Source organism: Podarcis raffonei, chromosome 2, assembly GCF_027172205.1.
Source record: "Podarcis raffonei isolate rPodRaf1 chromosome 2, rPodRaf1.pri, whole genome shotgun sequence".
Lineage (NCBI taxonomy): Eukaryota > Metazoa > Chordata > Lepidosauria > Squamata > Lacertidae > Podarcis > Podarcis raffonei.
In genome coordinates, this window is record NC_070603.1 from 52,371,815 (window position 1) to 52,389,721 (window position 17,907).

A 17,907-nucleotide genomic window follows, 5' to 3' on the forward strand; every position below is an offset into this window, starting at 1 on the left:
AATGTTGTTAAACTCCATCTCCCATCATCCCTGACCATAAGCCATGCTGCTTGGGGATGGTGGGAGTTGGAATCCAACACCTTCTGAAGGCCCACCAATTCCCTGGCCCTGATCTAAAGGAAGCAGAGGGCATAAACTATTTCAAGAATGAGCCAATTCCCTAAACACCCATTAGGACCCCACCCACCCCTGTTATTGTGCCTCTTCTCCAGCCTTATCTTGCTGCGGTGCTTTTCCTCTCTAGACTGCTTGAAACAAAAAAGCTTTGCCTTCTGCATGAAAACATTTCCACAGCCTCCAGGAAGATCATTTCATACCAGGAATAGAGCAAACTGTAATTGGGATACAGCCCGGACCAACTCAAAATAGCTCAGTGTGTAACCCACAGTGCCATGTATCCGCTCTGATGTCTCTAACAGATGGATGGAACAGTCCCCCAATGAGTGGGTCCATCACACACACAATGCCTTAAATGACCAGAATGCTCCCTGTTGCTCCAATTGGCCAATAGTGCATGGACAAAGAGGTAGGGATCTTTAACTGTTGCCAGCTAACCACCTATTTCCCTTTCCCTTAAACGTCCCTGCCCTTCCTTATTCACGCCACCACCCTCCACACAAAAAAGGCTCACATTGCATTTTACATTCCAAGAGCTTATGGAATGCATTAGTCCCGGATGAAAGTACAACAAACTCAGATGTATAATCCTGACGTCAACCATCCCTGGAGTTTGGAAGAGAAGCTATAAACAGAGGGATGAAAGGAAGTTATAAAGACCATCTGCTTTGGCTTCCATGGACACATATTAGACACGCACAGGCACAAAAGGTGATGGAAGAGACCGGATTTATTTCTTTGCTGAGGTGGCCAGTGGTCTCCGGAAAGGCGTAGAAAATGCTTGGAAGCAATGCAGAAAAGCTATTCCCACCTCCAGACTTTGCTCCTCCCTTCCTAGGGTGCTTCCAGAGGAGTGTTTGTTATGGGATTGGAGCTCCTCAAGCATACAAGGTTTTGTTTTATTTTATTGCAGTGTCCAAATGATGCAGTCGGCATCAAAATATCAGCTCGTATCCCTGCCTGCCGCCCCATTGAATCTAGATTTCTCTTTTCCAGTCAAAATCTGACAAAGTTAAAAAAAATTAAAATGTGTTCCATTACCCTTCTGTGATATCTCAATGACCTATTTGCAAATTAAGCCCTGACAGGAAGCACCTCTAGTCCCTTGCTAATTGGTAAGATGGTGCATAAACTATTGTATGAACATCGTCACTATCTGCTTCCCATCTGTTTTCTAGGGAAGAACTATGAGTCATAGATCTCAGGATTCAGAGAACTGCATTTGTATGCTGGAGATTTGCAGAAGCTTACTGCAGAGAACAATTTCAGCTTGTCTGTAATATTTCAGAGATTCGTTTCCCAGGCAGTAGCTATCTGCATCTTCACTACTGGACCTCTGCTACTGGTAGATTGGTATTCCTGGAAGTAAGGAAGCCAGTCTCTCTCTCTCTCTCTCTCTCTCTCTCTCTCTCTCTCTCTCTCTCTCTCTCTCTCTCTCACACACACACACACACACACACACACACACACATGCTCAACAGTTGGGAAAATCATCCAAGCCCTTTGAATTCTGATTGGCTCAAAGCTCACTACCCATTATGCCCAAACTATAGGAAGGGAATTAGAGGGTATAATGGATAGATAATATGGCACCTGCACCATTTTCATCAGTATATTGGTTAGTTACTCACAGTCACAGATCGGCAAATGCACTTTCCAATACTCTCTTTCACAGTTCATAGTTGCTTGGGTTGTTGTTTTTTAAATATAAAAGGCTAATTTCTCAGGGTGCTTCCAGATGGGAGCTTAATTTGTTCTCTGATTTGGTATGACATACAATTATAGAGTGGTGGTCAACTAGGTTTTACTCAGAGTAGAACGATTGGAATTCATGAACCTAAATTAGTCATGCACATTCATTTCAGTTGATCTACCCTGACTAAAACTTAGTTGACTACCACCCATACCATCAAAGGCCAAAAGTTGGGGAACTCACACCAAGCACTTTTCTCCCTCAACCCCTTTTATCGCCACAACAACCTGGTAAGGTAGGCCAGCTGAATGGGGGTTTGATCCCTGGTCTCCCAGGCCCTAGCCTAACACTCTGGCTACTATGCAACACAGTTTGCCATGAGTTCATTAACAACTTTTCTATTTATAGTTAAAGCGACTGCTGACTGTGCTTATGTACATGCATCATCACATCAATAGCTTCTGTACATGCATCACATCCAGTGCTTTTTTCTGGGGGTACTCAGGGGTACGCAGTATCGGCACCCCCCCAAAAAAAAGTTAAAACTGTGACACTTGCTGTAACAACTTCATGTGATTACCGGCAGCTTTTCTTCTAAAAAGGAAAAATAAAAAGCACTGATCACATCAAATCTGTTAAATTATCATCAGTTGCTGAAAGAACCAAGGGTCTGCCTCAGTATAATGCATTACTAAATCCATGTCCCAGCTTTCTGGGCTCATAGGCACATTTGGCATTTTGAATAAGTTTAATGGGAACCACCACAAAATGGCTGCCACTGGGGCAGGGGCTGTCACAAAATGGCTGCTGTGACCTGTTCTGTTTCCATGGAGGGCCCCACTGGGCACAGCAGGCTGATTGTCAGAGCCTCATGGGATGCTTCTAGTGAGCAACTTGTTCCAACATGGTTTGGTCGTAAATTGAGGCATTTTGAACTTCTGCCCCAGGCTCTGTCTCCTTCTGAAGAACTAAAGAGCCAAACCTCTAGCCTGAATATTGATACCTCTCTCTCAGCCCAGCTTACCAGGAAGCAGCAGCGTCATTTTCTTCTCTTTTTCTTTTTTACTGGGTGGCTGGTCACAAAGTGAAGGGAAGTGCCAGTCAAGACTTCAGCTGCCCACCACCTACATTTCCCCCAAACACTCCTGGGCCTCAAGTTGGCCCAAAGGTACTGTGGGCAAATGAAGATAACAGGTGGCTGGAGTCTTGGCTGATACTTGAGAGTGCCATGCGCCCAGCCATCTGGTGAAAAATATTATTGAAAAAGTCTCAGAATGGGCAGGGAATGGAGAGCCTCTCAGGCAACACAGGAGGCCTCTGTGGGTACTGCAGTGCCCATGGATGCCACACTAAAGATTGCCTGATCTAGTCAACAGAGGCTTAAATTGGCCTAAAATGTGTGTGCACTCTGTTGGGATCTGGTTATTAGTACCCATGATTACAAGTTCTAGCAGCCTTTCAAGAGGGGAAGCCCAGCACTTTAGTTCCCTCTTTGCCAGGAAATAGACACAAGCCTAAAGGCTTGATACGTCATCAGGGAAGTCCCATTAGGAAGTCAGTTCGCTATTCATTTAATTTCTTATGGGAATTTCTATCAACGCCATTCTTCAAACAAATTTCCAGGGTGCTTAGTCTTTGTATGGACATTTAAAGCTGCCTTATATCGCATCTGGGTGCTTTCTAACAGGGAATTAATATTGCAAACAGGTCAGTCAGATATCTCATATGAGATCTTGGCAACAGGGTTGTTTTTCTTTTTCTAATAAAACAGCTTGAGTAATGAGATTGAGAATTCAGAAGGGGAAAGGCAAACAGGGCCAGATCCAGAAGCATTTGCACCAGATGAGCCTGCGGCGGCCAGTGCTCCTCAGGTGACACTGTGGTGACACTGCCATCCTTGCACTCAAAGGACTCCACTGCAGAAGCCCCCGTGAGACCAGAGGCTCTCCCATTCCCTTGCTGCAGGAGTCTCTGACTGAAAAAGTGACATTCAGTACAGGCAGAGCTAACATTTGGGATGCTGCTGCTACCCTATAGGGCTTTGTCTCACCAGAGCTCTGCCTTCTCTGTAGTGCAGCCTGAACCATGATGCACCACAAAGCAAGACAGATGCCAGTGACAGCGTGAGGATGGTGCAAACAAATACTTGCAAACATGGGCCACACTGACCTCACAAGAAATGCTCTTCTGGAAGCATACTCAGCCCATTGATCTGCTTAACCCTGTCTACGCTTACTGACGCTGGTTCTCTAGGCCTGGCAGAGGGCTTTCCCATGATCTGTACTTGATCCTTTTAACTGTGGAGATTCCGGGTACTGAAACTGGGACCTTCTTTTGCATTTCCCTTTACCAATGAACTCTGGCCCCTTAGGCTGAGAAGTGATGTGTGAACAAAATGCACAAGTGCTGGCATAGGTCACATTTTAGCAGTGAGTGTGCTTAAAATTGGCTCTGGCCTCTTGCAAACTTAGTACTGATCATTTGCCCACGCGGGTGGCGCTGTGGGTTAAACCACAGAGCCTAGGACTTGCCGATCACAAGGTCGGCGGTTCGAATCCCTGCGACGGGGTGAGCTCCCGTTGCTCATTCCCAGCTCCTGCCCACCTAGCAGTTCGAAAGCACATCAAAGTGCAAATAGATAAATAGGTACCGCTCCGGCAGGAAGGTAAACGGCGTTTCCGTGCGCTGCTCTGGTTCGCCAGAAGCGGCTTAGTCATGTTGGCCACACGACCCAGAAGCTGTATGCCGGCTCCCTCGGCCAATAAAGCGAGATGAGCTCCGCAACCCCAGAGTCGGCCACGACTGGACCTAATGGTCAGGGGTCCTTTATCACATCCAACAAAGAGACGATGGAGTCCGTTTCATTCCAGAATGACTGGCTTAGCTTGAGCTGTGCTTAATAACTCCCAGACTCAGGTAAACACTGATGCGGCTTGCTTGTCCCCTTGCCCTGTGGCACTTACACCCTGCCAAAGCAATAACAGCTACTAACTAAATGAGCCCATCTTGCCAACAATTCAACTGTGGATGCAATGTTGTTTTCCGGCAATTACCTGCAGTGTAAGGTAACCTTAGCCACTTTACTGGGTGGATTCCAAGGGATGATTTGTACGTTGCAGCTCCTGACGTAACATGCACACGCAGAGTTCTCTTAAAAAATGCAGTGTGCTAAATAAAAGCATTGCCTCACTTATTTACACAGTTGGGAGTCCTGTATGAATCCTGTGTGTGCTATATATTGGTGTCTATTTGTGTCCTGTAACTCCTGCGTAATAATAATAATGTGTTCTTTATCATGTGTTTGTGTGTATTTGTGGGTGCTTCAACCGTTGCTTGCTAATTTACGCTGGAATTGCACTTTTCTAGCTCCTCCTCCTATCTATGACACCAGCACTTATTGCTAAGTGAGCATATATTTGTAGCCTTGCACGGCAACCAGCTAATCCTGAAGCAAGTTCCTGCCAAAGCTAAAGGAGCCTCTTTTTTCTTTTTCTTTTACCATTTCATGACAAACTGTTCTATCAGCTACAGGAAGTGATGTTACTGCCTTCCTCACAAAAGGGAAACTCCTAGCGGTTACCATGGAGATATAGGCAACTCTGCAATTACAGACTTATATAATCTTAAAGTTACAACACACACCCATATATACAGGCTTTTGTGTTTCGTTCACTAAGAACACTCACTCTGGGAGGTTGTTGAGCCCCCTGATCAAAAAGAGTATTAAAGAGCAGGCTGGATAGCAATGCAGTGAAGTAAAACAAGGTGTTCTAATACCGAAGTAATAGCAAGCTTGTGTGTGTGTGTGTGTGTGTGTGTGTGTGTGTGTGTGTGTGCATACATGCACGTATATACAAACTGGTATGCATTTGCCTGGATGTATACAGTGTATATCGTTTCTAAGAGAGACATAATCTAGAGCCAGGATGGGGTGAGGGGAAGAACTTTGCTCAAAATAACCTTGGCTTCTTCCTCTATAATAAATCACAAATGACTGTGAACTTTGTAAAAATTACAGCGTGGCCTTCTGCCTCCAGAGCACAAGCTGCAACTAGCTGGGATGGGTTTGTTCGAGAACATTAAACTGCTTGCCCCTGTTCAGGTGCCTGCTTAGATTGTAAAGTTGACCGGCTGCCAGGTAATGAGTTCTTATTTGTCTGTGAAGTACATAAAACAAATGCTTGCTGCTCATAGGGGAACGGAATTCCATTGGAAATTCAAATAAACAGGTGGAATTTCTCCCCCTTCCCTTTTCTTTTCTTTTCTTTTTCTTTCTAAAAATCAGACTGATGGGATCACTTGCCAAAGGCTGTATTTTTCCACTAAGCAAGTTCGGTTTAAAGCTGAAATCTCATTGCACTGCCCGCACCGCAGGCCAAAAGAGTGGTTACATAAGAAACATGGAAGGAGGGGCAAGGGTGGAGCAGCGAAAGGAACAATACCATAAAGCCTAACATGGACGTCTCTTTTTCCTTATTTATACAACAATTTTCAAAACAAGTTTTTTCAAAGGGGCTTCTATTAAAATAAATGTATGATAAAACACAATTTTTAAAAATCACATAAAGGCTGCAGTTCCAACCCCTCTTACCTGGGAGTGAGCCCCATTGAAATCAGCAGGATTTGCCTTCTCAGCAGCTGTGGTTAGAGAACTGAGCTTTAAAAAGTGTGACACTGTAACAACTTCATGGTGAGTACCGGCACCTATTTTTATAGAAAAAAACACTGCACAGCAGCATTAAAAACCAGAAGAATCCAATAGAAACGGTCTAGTCAGCCATAAAAATGTGTTCCAAGATACCATTGTTTTCAAGTGCTGTTCAAAAATGGGAAGGGAGCTTGTCAGGCTTTCATAAAGCAAGAATTCCAGAGCTGTGGCACCACCAGTGAGAAGGCCCTGTGTCAACTGTCCACCAATCAGAACAAGCCAGAGAACAGGGCCTTCAATGCAAATCTTAAATCTGAGGGTTTAGAAAAGGTAAGTTGTAAATTTTATATTAAAATCTTTATGCACATGTTGAATGCTAAGGGTCTCTGTTTATTCTGCTGCTCCTTAGCTGTTTTGTAGCAGAGGATAATCAATAATGAAGCAAATCAGAATACTGCAAATGAAAGCTTTACATACAAAGCTTCACATACAAAGCTTCCTAATGTGCAACATAATCTTCCAAGAAATGAAATTTATTCAGAGAACTATTAGCAACACATCACAATGAGATATCTGGGTGATACGCTTGGTGAGCAGGCTGACAGTAGCTAAGTAAAGATTTAACCAGTGGTCATACACCACCTTGATTTAGTGATTACGAGCTGTCAGATGAAGTCATTGGAAAATAAACTCCTCCTGGCTGCACCTGTGCAAGCATGTCTCCAAATGACCTGCAAGGCAGAGGAAAGCAGAATTTGAGCCATAGGGCTAAAATGGGCACCCATGCTTTTTTCTGTCTTTTATAGCACAGCACTAAAGAGGGAGGAAAAGGTGGGTCTCACATGACAGACCTTGTCAGAGGCCTAGGAGGGATAGCATGCAAGAGATAATTTCATCCAGAGACTAGGGTGCTAGCCTTGAATATAAAAGTGGATGGGAACAAATGCCAGATTGGCTGTATGTCTCAAGAAAACTGGTTTTACTCCCATTTTACAGACGGATAACTGAAGTTAAGCAATCAAGACTATAAAATACTCAGCATAAGAGGATTCTTTGGGTGCATGGTGAAGAATTATTCCAGAAAAGGACATGTTGGCTACAATCCTGCACACTGTTCTACATACCAAATTCCTAAGGAAAGTGTTTTCTGTTGTCTGCCCACTGGCATTAGGAAGATCCCAGCAGCGCCAGCTCAAGAAATTTTGCTGCCTGAGGCGGAGGACAAGATGGTGCTCTTCCCCCAGGTGCATGCAGAAGCCAATTGGATTGGTAGTTGAAGCTTACTCCAATAGTGGTGAAAGGTACTTGAGGGCAGCAGACCACATGGCACTCACAGCTCTGTCTCCACCCCACCCCTCAGCATCTGCTGCCTGAGGCAGCTGCCTTCCTCTGTCTCATCATAGAGCTGGCCCTGGATCCCTGTATGAGTCCACATTGTATTATCCTGTATGCACTGGTCACTCAATGACATTGCTTTGCATTGAAAGGCTAGGCATGGGGATCGTTAAATCTCGGCTATAGAACTTCTTTGGTGTCCTTAAGACAATATACAGTCACTTATAATCTCACCTGTGAAATGGGAGCAACAATGCTAACTTACCTTATGAACATTCCATATGGAGAAGGGAGATTTTGCAGAGGAAAGAACAGACCAGATAGACCAGGTACTGGGAACTTCTGGTTCTCCAAGTGTTGTTGAACTGGCCATGCGTGCTGGGGCTGATGGGAGTTGTAGTTCCACAACATCTGGAGGGCCAAAGGTTCCCCACACCTGAGACTATGCCTTCCACTCATGCCCCTATTGCTCCTTCCCCACACATTCCTCCCTGCCCCACCATGTAAGCAGACTCTACACTCCTGGAAGAGAGGCAAGATGCTAATGGTATTGCTAAGAGCACTGTTAGCAGTTAACAGTGCCCTTAGGGGCAAGTATCTGTGGGGATGGCAATTTAAATAGGGTATCAGCATGAATCCCTGATCCTGGCCAAATAAAAGTAAGCATTTTTTATTTTATTTTTAAAAGTATGTTTAATTAGGAGTAGTTTGGCCCACGTTTCCATGGCCCAGCATGCATGATGGCTTCTCCTTCTCTTTCATCTTTCCTTAGAACTAGTTTGAGAGAAAATGAAGCTCAATGCACCTCTAACACAGCCTTAGGCAATGCAACCCAACCTTAAGCATCACTCACAATGGAAACTGCATAGATCTTTGGGACTTACTGCTTAAACTTGATCACTGGCAAGTTTAGTCATCCTTAATGACCAAGAAAGTAGCTAATGACAAACCTATCCTAACACACTCAAGATAAATCCGGGGGACGGGGGGACGGGACAAAATAGCTTTGGACCCTTCCCCCTATAAAAGCTATTTGCTCAGAGTTCACTAACATTTATGATGCCCTCATAGATGTGCCTGAATGCCTTCTTACTGTGCTGTAGGCTCGAACCCAAAGTTGTCCCGAGGCAGCAGCAACACCCAAGGCTACCCACTCTCTGTCCCCTTCCCAACTTTCATCATTTTTAGATTAGTTAGTAACATAGATCACATCTAATGGTGGTGTTTTTTTTGTTTTTGAGCCTGGGTGTCATCAATATTGGGACACGGGTGGCGCTGTGGGTTAAACCACAGAGCCTAGGGCTTGCCGATCAGAAGGTCGGTGGTTCAAATCCCTGTGATAGGGTGAGCTCCCGTTGCTCGGTCCCTGCTCCTGCCAACCTAGCAGTTCGAAAGCACGTCAAAGTGCAAGTAGATAAATAGGTACCACTCTGGCGGGAAGGTAAACGGTGTTTCTGTGCACTGCTCTGGTTTGCCAGAAGTGGCTTAGTCATGCTGGCCACATGACCCAGAAGCTGTGCGCCGGCTCCCTCAGCCAATAAAGTGAGATGAGCGCCGCAACCCCAGAGTCATCCGCGAGTGGACCTAATGGTCAGGGGTCCCTTTACCTTTACCTATCATCAGTATACCCCTTTTCCTCCTCTGCCAATTAATAGCTGATCCAGATAGTAAAGAATGCTAATAATCTGTTTTGGGGTTCACATTTCCCCCCCTGCTGTAATAGCTTGGGTGTGTATGTTTCTCTCAACTGCAATAGCCATTTGTACAGCACAAGAGGGTAGATCCTACATGTGGTGCTTACTGGATTTTGGCAAATGACTTTGTAGTGGGGCTTGGCTTCTTCTACGGCACCATTAGGGACCCTGCAATAAGTCCTATGGAGCCCAGGGCTAGTACAAAGGAGATGTCTGCTTTCTGGACTTCACATACTTACCATTGCAATTTTTCAGCATATTATGAAAAGGGAGTGGGGGAAGGATCTATAAAAGAATTAATATTTTCTTCAATAGAAATGTCATAATTTATTTGGTTTGTATAAAAAGGCACAATCATAACAAAACCCATGTTCTTCTTTTGATAAGAAGAAATATATTATTTCACATCATAAATAAATCAGCAAAACATGTAACTGTTGGCAACCCAAAAACACAAACACTCCTTTGTGCTTTCAATGTCAGTGCTTCGGAATACAGTTCTTAAGATCAATTTACAGGATTACAGTACCCAAAAAATACTGAGGTATTTTGTTTGTTTCTTTCAAAAAGAAAATGAAACTTCAGACTTGAAAGGCAGAACGCACACAAAGCAATTACACTGTAAAAAATAAATAAATATCTGGACATCCTTGTACAAGGGGACAGTTCGACTGCAGCCTAGCACACCCAGGAATGAGAACACTTTCAGATTTGCTACTGAAACAGACTGACAAACAGAAAAACTGTAAAAGAGGAATTATTTCAGGAGTAGAAAGCAAATGTCCTGCATGCTTTTTCTCCTTTGTAGGCAGCATCCAAACATTGGTCAAAAATGCATCTCGGCAAGATCTAGCAGAAAGAACCTGGCTTTCTGGAGTCAAGAGATGCTGCTCTGAGCTGGTGGATCTTGTATTGCTCTGTAACTGCAATGAGAGGAGTCTGGTGCAAGCTAACAGACCTGCCCTCAAAGTTATTGCACTTTTCAGGTAACAGCAAAGGGCATCAAGTCTTTGTGTACAGGGCCCACCTGCACCTGCTTTTCAGCAGCTCGGAGAGGTGGTGATGGGGCTCTGAAGGTAGCTTAGTGCGCTGGAAGCAGAGTGGACAGGGATGGAGACGGGGAAGTTAAAGACCGTTGTAGTGGATGTTCCTCTGTCCAGTGCAGACATTGCCGGGCTCCCAGCCTCTGCCGAGCAATTTGGAGCAAGGACCTGGGACTCAAATTGCAGCAGTTGCCCCATGAAGCTGAAGTTGGGGGAGATGATGCTTCTCCTCTGCTTCACAAACTCAAAAGCTTCATCCAGTTTGACTCGGTTGGTCCTCATAAGGTAAGCAAGGCAGATGGTTGCTGAGCGGGAGATGCCAGCCTGACAGTGAACAAATACTCGCCCACCGTCGTTTTTAACAGAGTCTGAAGGAGCAAGCAAAACATCAACATTAGCAAGAGTCTTCCTGCAAAGCTGCTTTTCACTCTCTGTGCTTGAGGGGCCATCTTGCCTAACCAGCTATAGCAATACGTCACACAGCTGGGAATGGAGCTGGATGCACAAATGAAGGTGTGCAAATAACCCAATATGGATGTTCTGTTTCAACTTGATTATAATCACCTATTCCAATTGTGGCCACTAAAGCTTGCTAGAAAATTCTGTCAGCATGAGACTGGTTCAGATTACCAGCTGATCCTTCCAACACCCATGCTAGTGGATCCAATGACTAGTCTAGTATGCTTTTTGGGATTTCACAATGCTATCTTCTAAAAGAAGCCCAAGCACCATCGTAGCTACAGATTTATTTCAGCCGGTGCTATTTTGATCCCCAAGGAAATACCCTGCATCTCAAATTTAAAGGATGCTGGAAGTGTCTGCTAAGGTGCTGGCACCCAAGGGATACTATAAACTCAATATGTAGGGAGTGGGGGGGAGAGAGAGAGAGAGAGAGAGAGAGAGAGAGAGAGAGAGGACTCATTTACCTATGAAGTCAATTGCTTCGTTAAACCAGCAGCTGATGTCAGCTTTGTGGTTGTCCTCCACAGGGATGCTTTTGTACTGATAGTGTCCCTCAAAATGGTTTGGGCAATTGGCAGAAACGTTGATCAAGGCTGTGATCCCCAAAGCATCCAACATATCTTTCCTGGAAGCATGATAGGCGCTGCCTAGATACAGGAAAGGTAGGATCTCCACTGGACCACCCTAAAATAAAGGAGACAAAGAAACACAGTCTGTTAATCCCACGGCAAAAATAGGCTCCACACTTTGATAAAGTTGTTGTGTTATAATGAAACATTCGTTTTGCCTTGAATGCCTTGTATTTCCAAAAGGAATATTTTTATACACACATTTGTGTCTTTCCATTCCAGGAATTTTTGAAAAGTCCAAATGGTAATTAAAATAAAATAAAATAATTTTAAAAGCAAGTGTAATTTAAAAAAAAAAGCAAGTGATTCATGGATTCTCCCCAACTGACCTGATCATAGAGAGGAGTCCCACAGGAGCTGCAGTTTGAATCTGCGCTGCCAGGCACATTGTTTGCGCTGAGCGGCAGAGTCAGGCCCTTGGGAGCAGATGGTTTGGTGCACAACTCAGGGCAGGCAGACGAGAAGGCATCATATCCTCCTAGAAGAAAATAAAGAAGAAAAGAGGTTAATATTGTCCGAGGAACAAACTCTAAGCAGCTGGGGGTGGGGTAGGAAGGGGAGGTAAAACTCCATTGACAGCCCAGTGGCCGCTCCTATAAGCCCCTCTGTTAAAACAATGCAACTGCCCTAGGCTATTTGTCAATCTCTGTTATTATTACTACGTATTGCTCTTAATTCCGTTTACCCGGTGGGCCTTTGGCTTACGGACTTTTGAAGCCCAGGGGAGGTGGATTGGCAGGGCAGAGGGCGCCTTGAGGAAGGCGACCTCCCTCTCTCTGTGTGTGAAGCCTTTTAACTCACCCCTGAGAAAGCAGACGCGGGTGTCCCGGGCTTCCCGGCAGAGGGTGTTGAGGGCCAGCAGGAGGGTGCTGTCCCTCTTGGGCGCCTCCAGGTCGGCGCTGCGCTCGTCGAGGAGCACGACGGCGTGGTAGAGCCCCTTCTGCAGCCGGGCGCGCGCCTCTTCGTTGGGCAGGATGTGCTCGAGGCCCATGGCCCCCTTGGCTCTCCGCCGGACGATGGTGCTCAGGCGGACGTTGCAGGAGCCGCCGATGTGCGAGGAGTTGAAGGAGAAGAAGGAGCGGCAGTCCAGCACCAGGCACTGCACGCAGCGATCCTGGAGGAGCTCGCGGAGCGTCTCGCAGTCCAGGGCGCACACTTGCATGTTGACCATCGCTCGGGGCAGGGCAGGCAGCGCGGTGGGCGAAAGGGCGCTGGGCAGCCGCTTTTGTCTCTGTTCCCCGGGCGCCTCTTTGTTTAGTCCCGCCGAGCTCGTCTCGAACCGCGGCAGCGCTTCTTGCCAAACAAAAGCTGCCTCTCTTGTTCCTTGTTCGCGGGGGTCCGTAACTCCCACCCCGGTTCCCAAAAGTAAAAACGTCTGGATCGTTGAACGTGGAGATGGCAAAGACGACAGAGCCGCTAGCTTGGGCTTTGCTCTTTCTCTTGTGTTGGCAGCCTCCGTTGCGGGGCAGCTGCTGCTCGTTGCTTGTCTGTTGCAGTTTCCTTGCTGGACCAGCGGCGCAGCCTCGCCTTATATAGCGCCAGCCGCGGTTTGCTGCTTCGGCTTTTTTTGTGAATGGGCCCCGGTCACATGACCCGCGGTGCCTGGGAAGACGTCACTTCGGCGGGGAGCCAGACAGACACTCCCATCCCGCGAGCGCTCGCGTCATCGAGCAGCCCGAACGGCAAAGTCACTTTGAATGTCCGCATGCCCAGAGCCCTCCCCGCTCCTGCAGGAAGCCGACTGATGCAACGCCGCGCGCGCTGCCGCCTCGCTCCTCCCGGGCTTCTGCCAGCCAGAGCCTGGCCTTCAGCAGCGGTGAGGAAAGGGCACACGATGTGCTGGAAGAAAAGGAAACGGCTTACAAACCCAGAAGCGCGCTCAGGACACATTCCAGATTCATTCATATTCTTTGCTGCTATCTAGACTTGGAATACTGTATGGGGAAAGTGGGGTGTCGATAGACCTCTCTGGGCCCCGCCATTGCCCTCTGCTGGCAGGAATTAAATCTCTCTTAGTTGCCAGAGAGGGCATAGCCGCTAGCAGAGCTTCTCTGTTATGGCCAGCGGAGGTTCCCCCGTCGCTTCCAGACGAGCAATCGCCCTCGTTTGAGCGGAGGTTGTACGACGCCACCGTCAAGTCTTTGCTGTTTTCTTGCCGTTTAAAACTGGCTTCGTGGTGCCATTTAGATATAACAGTGCCCTTGCGTGAGCAGCACGCATCCATCCTACAATAAACATCCCTCTGGAACAATAAAAAAAACAGCACAAGCTTTGGGATTTGTTAGAGAGCTATTTAGCTAGTGCTCTTTACGGCAATGTACCTGTATTTGTGTGGTGGGTTATAAAGGTGCACCCTTGTTGGGCACAGGATGAGAGTCAAACAAAAGTGTGGCAGTCTGGCAGTGTCCTTCATGAGGGAAAGGGAAGACTGCAAGCTTGGTGTTTGATCTACAGTATTATGGAAAAGGACAGGAGACTGCATTCTGTGATTATGAAAGATCTGATGCAGACATGTCAACGTTTTACCTACATCAACACAATCAAGCACTTCCATTAGGTACCATGAGCATTTCACCCCTTTTAAATCAACTGCAAAGATGCATATTTTAAAATCACATTTAGCTGAGTTTGGTCTAGCAGTTGCTTTGGGGAGGGTGTTTCTGTCTGTGAAGCAAAACAGCACAGATGGCTAAGTGACACCATTTGGAATGCTTATGTTTTGAAGACAACATAAACACTATTTTGCTTGGTGCTTGAGCTGATAAAAGGATTGTTTTCTGTTTCAACAGGGCTGACCCATCTTTGGGAGAACACAAACATACGTATTACATAATGTGTACACGTAACAAGTAATTTAGTGCTTTTGAAAAATGCCAAAGGGAGCAATCTGGAAAAAGGAAGTGCAGGATCACACCCAGCATCCCAATCTGCATATCTAGGAGTTGAGGAGTTCATTCATTACACCCTTCTGGGGTTTATTCTTAACAACTTCTGTAGATAGAGTATAAAGCCAAAACAATGCTTCTCAAAGTCACTGTCTAATTTTGTGATTGTTCTCAGGGGTTCCGATCCAGAGAAAGCCATGCTGATGAGCCATTGCAATATATGGGTCAAGTCAATTGTGACTAACTGGTGACCCATGAATTTAAATGAAACCTAGGCCCAACTAACTATGCAATCCTATATATGTCTAGTCAAAAGTCAGTTCCATTGAGTTCAATGAGGCTTACTCCCAGGCACAGGATTGCAGTCTAAATTTGTCTGGAATGGGGACACAATGTTTCCTTGGTTCTTCCTCATGGAGTCACACCCCTTCTAAAAAGGCTGCACACTTATAACGAGATTGCTTATATAATACAGTAGAAATCTTGATGAAAGCTCTGCATTTTTTAAAGCACTATGTAACATGTTGGATATGAACACTGAAACAAAGTGCTGAAATATAGTTAGCTGTGCTCCTATTCCCAATTCTACTATTGCATGCACACAACAAACAAACAAACACATGCACACAGTCCTTCAGCAACCACTGAGTTATGCTGCCTACTGGCTAGTTACCATGCTCTTTATCAGGCTTATTCTGCAAGCCATTGGCCTTAACAAATTTCAGGCAAAATGTCTATATAAAGATTTCCAGCACACAAATGACAATGAAGTTAAAAATGTATTAATCCAGTCCAATAAAACCCCAAATTGAAGAGATATGTTATTTCCTTTTTGGGAGTCGTCTAGTCTATACTATATGCCCCAAACCTTTCTATTTCTTTTGCTCCAAGATTCCATGCATTACGGCACAGCGTGCAGCTTTATAAATCACCAAAAGATGAAAATCTAATAGAAAACAGATGGTTTCTTATAACATAACAGGATGTTAATCTAGACAAAATGTGTCCCCTCACCCATGAAAAAGTGGAGAAAACATTAACTCCAAGCAAGATGGATAGGTCACTTCTTAAACAAATTAGGATGAAAGTTCAATAAGCAGGTCACCTAGAAGCACCTTCAGTTCAATGAGCTCTAGAGTTTGATCCTACCCATGTTTACTTGGAAGTATACTCTGCTGTGTTCAGTGGGGCTTACTTCCTTAGGAGGATTACAACCATTTCATCCATACCCAATGTAATAATTTAGGAGAATTCTTGGATTGCCCCAATGTACCACTCTCTGTGTGGACCTGAATATTTTCAAAAGCGCTCTAATGAGAAGGAGCTTCATGCATCTGTTTTTTTTTAAAATGGCCAATTGCGCCAAAACCGGTGTAAAAATGACACAAAAGCTTTTTGGTGGCTTTTGGCAAGAACAGATTTTTGATATTTTACAGAAGAACAATTATAATTTTGAGCTATATCTGCACCAACACTGACTTAATAATACTGTGGTTAACAGTTTACCTTATATGTGTATACCCACCAGATTATTCATATAATTTAGACTCAGTTCAGGGCTTTCAAATGAGGAACCATATCTAGTGAGGAATGCTTATTCACTAATTAGTGTTTCCCAGAATGTAATGGGAAGTAACAATAGCCCTGCTTTTTTAACAAACCCACAAGCCTTGAATGCTAAGTAACTGGCAATGGAGTGGTTCAAATCCCCCTTTGTGCCCTTTCAACAGAGCACCTTGTCCTAACCAATTGAACTATGTCTTCACTCAATAATTTCTGAAGATTCTGTTTATATTGCATCACAAGCAAATTTCAATAAAAGGAATTCTCACGGCTCTCTCAGTCTTGCTCTCTTTTTGCATTTCCTCTGCTTCCTCACTTTTTGTTTTCTTTCTCAATATAATTATCAACTTTTACAACTTTTAGTTTGTTTTCTTTCTTTTAATCTCTAGAGGTATTGCTTTCTGTTCCAGTGTCTTTCCCCCAAATTTGTGAGAATGCTCAAAAAATTGCTTTGGATTCTTGTGTCATTGCCACACTTTTCTAGAATGTTCCAGAACTTTTATCAACTTCTGAATGCTCCTTCAGACAGAGGAATCTTCCCACACGCACCCATGCTGACCACAAAAAATGGACTGCTCTCTCTTGACTGAAAACATTTTCATCACACCATTACTGATATAAGCAGGCAGCAATATGTCTGTTTTCCAGTCTCTATACACTTCCAGAATCTTCTATGCAGTTGATAATTTTCCGTTTTAGTTTTCCTTTTGACTTTTGGGCTTTTAGCCACACTTTGGTCACAAATATGTGTGTTGAGAATGTGAGGACTAAAAATACACTTTCTGATTTCAACAGTGCTGATAGTTTTATGAATTTATTTGTAAGACTTCAGATGGTTTGGAATAGATCAAGCAAACTTACTCCTCTGGTAAGCATGCAAATTGGCAGGCTGCTAGAACTGATTGTGTAATTGTCTTCATTCAGCAGTTTCAGTGCCAAAACTCTAGACTCAATGCCAATCCAGATTTTGTTTTCTCAGAAATAAACATGGGCAGGCTAACACTTTTTCATTTCTATTTATATATTAATTATTGTTGTTCTTATAACAACACCAGGAATCATGGGATTCAGGACAAAGACTGAAAACATACCTGCAGGAGTATCCTAACTGATCAGTAACCCTGTCACTTTCACTTGCATAGATATTTTGTATGTTTAAATTTGGTGTTAGGAACCTTTTCCCAGTCTGAGGGCCACATTCCCTTCTGTACAATCTTCCAGAGGCCGCATGGTAGTGGTAGGTGGGGCTAGAGGCAAACACAGGTGGAAAAATGAATGTAAATTTTACTTTTGCACAGTAGGCTAGTTTCAACACACACACATACCCCTTATGTCTTCCATCTAGACACTCAAGAGGCATTACCAAAGTTTAAGGACATATTCTAGCCAGGCAAAAATACTCAAGGAAGATGTGAAGCCAGGCCAGTGAGGGGTGTGGTTTGGGGAGAAGGGGTGTGGCCTATGAAGAGTCCCATGAGCCAGAGAGAGAAGTTTGGAGGGCTGTATTTGGACCTAAGGTTCCCCACCCCTGATTTAAACCAATCTAATGTTACTGGGTGTTTGATCAACCCTTTAGGGAAGACATTTCTGAGAATTCAATCATTTTCAGAGGGCAATTCATGCTCATTAACCACGATCCTTGGAAAACTGCTCATTATGAACTCAAGCGGGTGACACACTCTGACTTTCCCACGTATCACAAATGGCTTTTTAATCAAGAAGGCTGTTGGAAGCATGGGCTTCTGCAGTTCCTCCATATTAATTCTGCCTACACAGAGCTCTTTGAGAAAACTATTCACAATCCCAAGGATTATTAACCTTCAGCTAATGAAGGATTT

General features: G+C 44.7%; 1 protein-coding gene across 1 annotated transcript; it reads right to left on the reverse strand.

The window, feature by feature from the left end:
* Nucleotides 1-9,801: 9,801 nt before the first annotated feature.
* DUSP1 (dual specificity phosphatase 1) lies at nucleotides 9,802-13,408 on the reverse strand. The gene is made up of 4 exons (XM_053376610.1): nucleotides 12,423-13,408; nucleotides 11,951-12,099; nucleotides 11,457-11,676; nucleotides 9,802-10,898 (listed from the first exon to the last, which is right to left on the reverse strand). The coding sequence occupies exons 1-4, from the start codon at nucleotides 12,790-12,792 to the stop codon at nucleotides 10,528-10,530; spliced, it is 1,110 nt and encodes a 369-aa protein (XP_053232585.1). The 5' UTR covers nucleotides 12,793-13,408; the 3' UTR covers nucleotides 9,802-10,527.
* Between the last annotated feature and the right edge of the window lie 4,499 nt (nucleotides 13,409-17,907).